This window comes from Camelus ferus, chromosome 18, assembly GCF_009834535.1.
Source record: "Camelus ferus isolate YT-003-E chromosome 18, BCGSAC_Cfer_1.0, whole genome shotgun sequence".
Classification (NCBI taxonomy): domain Eukaryota; kingdom Metazoa; phylum Chordata; class Mammalia; order Artiodactyla; family Camelidae; genus Camelus; species Camelus ferus.
In genome coordinates this window covers 31,857,681-31,866,432 of record NC_045713.1, presented here as the reverse complement: position 1 = coordinate 31,866,432, position 8,752 = coordinate 31,857,681, and the positions used below count along the sequence as shown (strand labels likewise).

At 51.1% G+C, this 8,752-nt stretch overlaps 1 protein-coding gene and 1 non-coding gene across 3 annotated transcripts in view; both read left to right on the top strand.

Moving 5' to 3' along the window:
* The first annotated feature begins 313 nt into the window (after positions 1 to 313).
* TRNAL-AAG lies at positions 314 to 395 on the top strand. The gene has a single exon. It is a non-coding gene; the product is annotated as a tRNA-Leu (tRNA).
* A 165-nt stretch (positions 396 to 560) lies between these two features.
* Positions 561 to 8,752, top strand: part of POLR3E (RNA polymerase III subunit E) — a 28,787-nt gene continuing 20,595 nt past the window's right edge. The window contains exons 1-3 of one of the 2 annotated variants that reach the window (XM_032460891.1): positions 561 to 716; positions 6,112 to 6,185; positions 7,382 to 7,432. In XM_032460891.1, coding sequence (XP_032316782.1) covers positions 6,150 to 6,185; positions 7,382 to 7,432 — 87 coding nt within the window. In that variant the 5' untranslated portion in view covers positions 561 to 716; positions 6,112 to 6,149. The remainder of the gene's footprint in view (positions 717 to 6,111; positions 6,186 to 7,381; positions 7,433 to 8,752) is intronic. The other variant, XM_032460890.1, reaches the window with a different exon arrangement.

Sequence of the window (8,752 nt, the reverse complement as noted above, 5' to 3'; positions counted from 1 at the left end):
CCCTGGTTTGGTCTTTGAATCCTCTGGTGAGGGTTACTGCTAAAATTTCTCCCGTGTCTTAACTTGAAGTCTTCGGGTTAACGCCCGACTCGGAATACAGATTCTTAAACTGCTTTTCACTCTAAGATCTGTTTGGAATAAGTATGGGTCTAAATATTGGAGTGAACATTTTCTTTTCAGTACATGGCATGTTCTAAATAGTTCTATCAGGATGAAGTAAAGCACATACTAGGCAAAGAAATTCTGAAGCATTGTACTGCAATTGCATACAAAGATATTTAAGTAGCTTCTTGGAGAAAGCTATTGGCACCTGGGTAGCGTGGCCGAGCGGTCTAAGGCGCTGGATTAAGGCTCCAGTCTCTTCGGGGGCGTGGGTTCGAATCCCACCGCTGCCAGGTCTTGTGTTTTGTCCCTCCTGCCTCAGCGCCCAGTTCTGTTTTCAGCTGTTTTTGCGGCCTCATCAGCGCCCCCTGCCGCCGGCTGGGCCGGCGTCCCGCATGAATGGAGCGGCGGAGGGGGCGGGTCGCGCGCGCCGGGGCGGGGCATTGTGGGTAAAAGGAAGCGCGAGGGCTGGCCCCGCTCCCCCCACGTGTCCGCCGGAGTTTCTCTACCAGCAACATGGCCGCTGCCTGAGAGGAGAACCGGGCCGCCGCCGCCTCTGCAGCCTGCGGGTACCTGGGCCGTTGCCGCTGCCCGTGCTCGGGCCTCGCGGAGAGGTGAGTGCTGGATTGGCAGCGCCCACCGGGGTGGAGCCTGGCCGCACTCATAAGGTGGTCGTCTCGGCTGGGCTGCAGGGTAGGCCGGGAGGCCCGCGCCGCACAGTCCCCAGGGGCTGGGGGCCTCCCGAGACTCGGCGGGAAGGACGGGCAGCCTGCCCCAGTAGACCCGGGCCTGCCGCGGGCTCCCGACCCCGACCGGACCCGGGAGTCGGGAAGGCCGCGGCCGAGGTTGCCGGCGGTGACTCAGGGTCCAGCCGCCTTGCCCCGCCCGTCCCAGGCGGGCCTCCTACGGGAGCACCTGTCCGAAGGCAGCCGGTGTCCTGCCGGCGTGGCGGCTCTTGGCGATGGCTGCGTGGTGGGCGTGAGAAGGGGGCCTGACCACCCGCGAGGGAGGCGAAAGCCATTGGACAGTGTGGCTCGGGGCCGGCGGCCCGCCCTGATGGGCAGTGGGAGGGTGCCCGGGCCCCCGCCTCGTTGCTCTACCAGATTAGCCTCCGCCCGGCCAGGTCCGGAATTCTTCATTCATTTATTCCGCCACCATTCAGTGTTAATTGGGAGCCAACTACGTGCCGCAGATACGGCCCTGACCATTTGGTCAGAGGAGGTGTCAGTAAGCACATCAGCTAAACCAGTAAATAAACAAGGGCCTTCCATTATGATCGCTTTAGAATCGTTGGGCTTGCGGGCAGAAAGAGATCTTAGTCGCTACAGTTTCTTCATCTGTGAAATGGGGATAATAGAATTTCCTACCTCATAGGATCGTGGTGAGGGCTAAATAGGGTTAGATGGGAGAAGCCTCAGTTTGCAGCGTTTGGTGACTTGGTCTCCTACCCTCTTATACTGGAAGAAAACGTGTTGCCAAGGAGTAACAAACCTTCCTATGGATTGTACTTAGACTTTATTTAATCCTCACCACAGTTCTCTGGAGGTTGGTTATCCCCACTTTAAGGATGAAAATAGTGCGCTGTATCAAGATCAAATAATTCCAGGTGGGCGCTCCGTAGGAAGTAGCAGACCTGGGATTTGAACCTATGTAGTTCTGCTCCAGAGTGCAGGCTCTTACCCACTATACTATACTGCCTTTTATTAAGGAAGCTTGCAGCATATTCGTTAAGAATGAGAGTAAGGATCTTTGACACCAGCTAGACTTAAGACTTACGTCCTAGCTCTGCCATTCTCCAGCACTGTGACCTTGGGCAAGTTACTCTCTCAAGTTGTTTCCTCACTTCTTAATTGGGGATGATAACTCTTGATTTATAGGGCTATTGAGCAGATTAAATGAGAATGCATGTTAAGTCCTTAAGAGAAGGGAGGATCTGACTCTTTTAAGAGTTAATTCTTCTTGCCCCTAGGCCATCTCTGCCTTTAACTTAGATGAACACTAAGGTGATCCAGAGAGGAAAAACGCCTTGTCTAGCGGGCACACAGCCAGTAAGAATACAGACTTTGAGACTGTTTGCCGTGGGGCACTCTCCCCTTACGCCCATTATATTTTGTCCTCACCCTCTCTAACTCCCTCCTGTATCTGAAGATTATTTGGAGTTGCCTCTGCTTTCTGACTGCAGGTTAGAATCCTGGATGTAGCAAAGATGCACCTAGCCGTGGCCTTCAGAAACCACCTTAGATTCTCCTGGTTTCCTTGTCCCCTACCCATTTGTTGAACAGCCACCCTTTGGAGGATGTTTTCTGTGCCCAACGCCATGGAGCCACTGCCACAGAGTACTCTTGTGGTCACAGGACATCCTGTAGAGGCCAAAGTAGTCATTGCTGCTGGGGAAGTTTGGCTAGTGGTGGCTGGGAGGCCTGTACCTGCCTGTAGGCCACACCCCTCTCCGATGTCAGGTGTCCAAGAGGCCCAAACCATGAGGCCAGCAGGCTCACTGGGTAAAAGTCTGTAACCGCCTGATTTCATGCACTCGTTCACTCATCTATCCTTTGTATTGAGTGTTTACTTCACGCCAGGCACTGATCTAGCTATTGAGAAAATAGCATGGATTTTTTTAAAAGGTAATAATCCCCATATCAACTTTACGAAGTAAATATAATCATCTCCATTTTATGGTTGAAGCACTGAGAGGCCCTCATGAAGCTTCCATTCGAGTGCAGAAGACAGACAACACATAAGCAGATAGACTAGGTCGGTCCAGATTGTGATAAGAACCACGAAGGAAATAAAACGGCATGTGGTAGTGACTGGAAACAGGTTTGGGGGGACCTGTCTACTCCTGGAGGGGGTGAGGGTGTTGATATCCAATGAACAGGAGCCAGCCTTGAAAAGCCCTGAGGAAAATAGATGGTGTGCAGAGGTCCTGAGACAGGCTGGGGCTCAGCTTGTTGGAGGCCCAACAAGATCGTGCAGGACCTTGGGGCCATGCAGAGGAATTTGGGTTTTATTCTATGTAGCAGTGGAAGGATTTTGAGCAAGGAAATGATGTGACTTACTTTTCTGCAAGGACAATTCTGGCTATTTCTGGGAGGACTGGAGGTAGGAAAGACTAGTTGGAGCAGGACTTTCAAATTACAGATCAAAAAATAAATTATTAAAAAAAAACAAATTACAGATCAGGATTTATTCGTGGGATGTGAAATCAACTTAGGGGGATTGTAACCAGTATTTCCAATTTTAATGAGTGAGAGTGAAAAACATCACAGATAGTAGTGGCAGTTGCTGGTTACGTGAAACCTGGTTTTAGTTAGGTCATTGTCTGTATATTCTGGGTCATTTATATGGAATTGATTTCTTACTGTGGGTCTTAGGCTGAAAAATGTGAAAGCCACTGAGTTGGGTGATGTTGGCTGGGAGGGTGAGGGTGCCTGAAGCCCTCCTTGACTGAGGAGAGGCCAACAGGGAATGGCCGAGAAGGCGTATCTGTCAGGGATGATTGTGTCTTGGGATCTTCCCAGGCCACACCCTCTTAGTACTTCTGGTCTGTTCCCTGGCTCACCTGGAAGTCCCCAATCTCCCACTTGTCCACAGAGCCAGCTGCAGAGAAGGCAGGTTCTTAACGTACAATTCTGGCCCTGGGCAGCCGGTGCAGATGGGGTGGGGTCCCTCTGGGCAGTAGCCGGCACCTAAGAACTGCCGACTTGGGGCTTATGATTTTCATCCAGTCTTCTCACCCCTAACTATTGGAGGTAGCCTGCTTCCCTCCACTCTCTTCCTCTGCTCGGAGTGCTTTGGTAGCTCCCTAAAAACGGCACTCGTATATTCAGACAACATGTACGTACTGAGTGCCTGCTGTGTGCTAGGCACTGGGGGGTACAGCAAGGGACAAAATAGACGAAAGTCTCTGCCCTCATGTAGCTTACCGCTTAGTGGGGGTGGGGACGGATACTAAACACTGAGCTATGTAAACTGCCACGTGGTCGTAGTGCTGTGGAGAAAACCAGAGCGGGGAGGAGCTGGCAGGGAGGGATGCTGCAGTTCTGAACTGGGGGCACGGGGAGGGTCTTAGCCATCAAGTAACACCTGAGCAGAGGCCTGAAAGAGGTGAAGGAGGGAGCCATGAGGTGATGGGGGTAGAGCAGCTACAAAGGCCCAGAGGAGAGGCGGAAGGCTGGCCTGTGGGAGAGGCAGTCTGAGAGGAAAGGGGCAGGAGAGGGTTGTTGAGGGCCTCACGTGGGATGGAAAAGACTTGAGCTTTCGTTCTGAGTGAGATGGGAGGACTTTGGAGTGACATGACCTGACGTGGCTTTCAAAAGAACCGCTGGCTGTGGGGTGAGCAGAGACCTTAAGGGGCACAGGTGGGAGCAGGGAGACCAGTAAGGAAGCTGCTGCTGGAAGGTGGGCGGAGATGGAGCTGGCTGGACCGGGGCGCTGGCGCTGGGGGCAGCCGGATTCCTGACATACTTTGAAGACAGAACTGACAGGATTTGCGGCTTGGCATGAGAGGAAGAGAGGTATGGAAGATGACGCCCGTGCTTTGGCCGAGCCATCTCAGAGTCTGGAAAGTGCGTCTGGAACAAGAGCGATGACTGCACCCTGTGGCTGGGGCGGTGGTTGGGGGGGAGCTCACAGGACATTGAGTCCCCTGGTGGAAGTATTATGCTCGTTTAAGTATTAAACCATTCAGATGGTAAGTACATAAGACAAAAATCCAGTTGGTCTTACCCAAAAGGAGAGGTCTGGGAAGAACTGCTGAGATCTGAGGTGCCCAGGTGCCCTTCCAGCTGTGACCATCCCCTCCCTGACGTGGAGGGTCGGCCCAGCTGAGTTGCAGTCAGCCCTCCGTCTCCATGGGTCCAGCCAACCTCGGAAAGTTCCAAAAAGCAAAACTTGACTTTGCTCTGTGCCTGGCAACTATTTACATAGCATTTACGTTGTATTTCTACATGTAACTATCTACATAACACTTACATTATATTAGGTATTGTAGATATTCTAGAGATGATTTAAAGTATAGGATGTGTGGAGGTTATACGCAAGTACTGTGCCATTTTATATAAGAGACTTGAGCATCCATAGAATTTAGTATCCCCGGGGATCTTGGAACCAGTCTCGCCCGCCCCTTCCCCACAGGGACAGTGTGCTCACCCTCTGTCACGGAGACCTGCAGCCTTCCCTCCTCCAGGCACTTGAAGTGCTTCCTGTTGTTCCTGGAATCCCTCCTCCCCTCTGCAGTCCTGGCTTGTCCAAATCTTTCTGTCCTTCAGGGCCCAGCCCGAACGCCCCTCTTCTCTCCTCTCAGCTTCCCTACCTCTAGCTGCGACCTGAAGTTGGATGGCCTGGTGTTGATGTCCAGTGGGTCCTCTTGCTGTGGGGATTCGAGTAAGAAACACAAAAGTGTCTCCGAATCCCAGTCTCCTTGTTATAAAACAGGGGCAATTAAGAGGAAAGTATGTGAAGAGGGTCATTGTTAGACATGAACACACAAAACCACAGAAAGGAGGTCATCTCACTCAGGGTTGGGGTTAAAGTCATCTTCAAAATCCAACATAAGAGGTGGAGTCACCTGGGAACCCAAGCCTTGGGACTGTCTGCTCATCCTGCCATGCCTCAGACTCTTGAAAGCTTCCCTGTTACTTCTCCAGTGTATTCATCATGGCTGTGGACTAGCCAGCCTCCATCCTCTTGCCTGGCAGTGAATTCTTCGTGAGCGATCAGAAAGCCCCTAAAACCTAAAATCACATATTCTTTCCCGTGGGTGTAGCTGACATGTGATGACTTGGATTTACCTGTTTGCTCCCATTGCGTAGTTGCTTCTGCCTCTTTTTTGGGGGCCAATGGGGTATACAGTGGGCTGTCCACTTTTGACTGTGTGATAGATGTAGAAATAAGATCAGTTTCTGTTTGTCTCAAGCACCTCCCTCCCAGAGCAGGGCTGGTTGCAGAACAGGTGCCCAGGTTACATGGCTGACTGACTGACATCCAGGCCTCTTGCTCTCCTTGCAGATCGAGTCCGAGGACTGCGCAGCTGGCTCCGCCCTAGTATGGCCAATGAAGAAGATGACCCAGTCGTACAGGAGGTAACTGCTATTCCCATCTTCTGCCAGGGTGGGGTCCCTCCCATCCATCCATCCTCAGGCCAGCCTGGGACCTGTGGGCATCCGCCATGCCTAGAACCTTCTTCCCCATGTACCTCCCTGGTTGACCCTTCACTTCCTTCAGGTGTCTGATCCAGTATCACCTCGTTGGAGGATTCCCTGACCACCCTGCCTCGTGTGACCTTCTCCTACCTACCTTTCCTAGCCTCTTGCTTTGGCCATGCCTTGCACTTGACCATAGCACTTCTCAGCCCCCAAACATAAGTCTCCTTCCACTAGAGTGTAAGCTTCATGAGGGTGGCGATTTTGTTTTGTTCACCACTGTTTTTGCAAAGCCAAGTTCAATGCCTAGCACTTAATAGATCACTCAGTGACTATTTGTTGAATGAATGAGCATTCATTCTTTCTGGGCTTATCCAGGGTTAGTCATTTGGCAGTTCTCTGGATCCATTGTGTGCTGGGGGCTGTGAGCAGTGAGCCAGGCAGTGTCCCTGCCCTTAGGAAGCTTAGGATCTGTGGATTGAAACTGACAAAGAATGAGTCTTAGGATGCAGACATTGGGGAGGTACGTTCCAGAGTCAGCCCAGACAGGAACACACCCTGGAGCCGCCATGCCTTTGCACATGCTGTTCCCTCCACCTAGAATTCCCTTCACACATGCCTCCCATGTGCCTGATGAGCCTTCACTCATCCTTGAAGCCTGGAGGTGGGAGAGGGCATGGTTCAGAGGAAGAGCTAGGAAGCTGGAAGGTAAACTGCAGTGGGGCGGGGGCAGTAAGGGTTGAGAAGAAAGCTAGTAGGGCCAGATCGGTGCACCTTAAGACAGATGACAGGCTGATCCAAGACAGGTGATGGAGGCCCAGGGAGGAATCCCTCCCCTGCCCCATCCTCATCAGATAAGCCTTTAATCGGGCTCTAGGGTGCATCCTGATCTGGGCAGCCCCAGGGAATGCATTTTTTATTGGGTTACAGTGAACCTGGGCTGGTGACCCTGGACATACCTAGATTGGAGACTCAGTTTCCTTTGTTTTTAGCATTAGCAGATCAATTTCCTCCTCCCCGAAACTGCCTCTAGGGGCCACTACCCCTTACCTGAAATTTGAGGAGCATGTGCATGCCTGGGGCAGATCAGGCACTGGTTTCTGTCTCCTGGTTAAGTCTTCTTCCCTTGTTCCCAGATCGACGTGTACTTGGCCAAAAGTCTGGCAGAGAAGCTCTATCTGTTTCAGGTAATTACGGGACATAAAGGTAAAGGGGGGAAGAAAGCAAGTGTTGGTGGCTGGTGGAGACTTCGTAAGTGAATGGGCGAGGAACAATGGGAGTTCTTGGCGCAGAGGCTGTGATAAGACAGTCTGTTTGCTTTTATGGGCAGGTCGATAGTAGTCTCTCATTTTTAAGATGGGAAAGCCAAGGCAACTCTGAGAGGCAGACCATGTAGTGGATGAACTTGGGCTTGCCAGGACTGAGGCCCAGCTCGATCATGACTTAGCTGCAGGCCTTTGGGGAAGTTCTTTAAAAAAAAAAGTCTCCCTGTGCCTTAGTTTTTTTGTCTGCAAAATAGTGATAGTAGTAATACCTGATGATAGGGTTCCCTTGGGGTTTGGACAAATCCATCTTTTGTTTGTTTTATGATGGGGAGATGATTAGGTTTATTTATTTATTTTTAATGGAGGTGCTGGGGATTGAACCCAGGACCTCATGCATGCTAAGCATGCGCTCTACCACTTGAGCTATACCCTCTTCGCTGGATGAGTCCATCTTGAAGTGGTTTGAATGCTGCTTGAGAATGAGGGCCACCGCTGTTATTGAGGCTCAGGGAGGGGCTTTCAGGGGCAGCCTCTGGGCAGCATGGGTGACCCCTGATTTCCAGCTGTGATTCCCCCCAGTTTTTACGCCCGCCGCCTCCCCTGGGCTGGGCCAGTAGTTCATCATGCTCACGGGTATCACTCACAGACTGTATGCAGGCACTTGTTTAAGCATTTTACATATGTTAACTCACTTCATCCTACAATACCCCTGTGGTGGTGATTATTATTGTAATTTTATAACAGCTTCATTGAGATCTAATCCACACCATGCAAGTTCCCCACTTAAGTGTAAATGCAATGGATTTTAGTCTATTCACAGGGGGTGTGACAAGCACAAGTCTATTTTAAGAAGTGTTTGCTGCTGCTGCCTGGACCCCCTTCCCTACCTGCGGTCCTAGGCAACCGTTAACCTATTTTCTGTCTCTGTGGATTTGCCTGTTTTGGACATTTCACAGAAGTGGAGTCGTGTAATATGTGGCCTTTCTTGCCTGGCTTTTTTATGTAGCATGTTTTCAAGGTTCACCCATGTTATATCGTGGATCAGTCCCTCATTCCTGTTTATGGATGAGTATACTCCAGTGTGTGGATATATACACACCACATTTTGTTTACCTGTGCATCAGTTGATGGATATTTGGGTTGTTTCCATGGCTTGGCTATTATGGATAATGCTGCTGTGAACATTCCTGTCCAAGTGTTTGTGTGGGGATGTTCTCATTTCTCTTGGGCATATACCTGGGA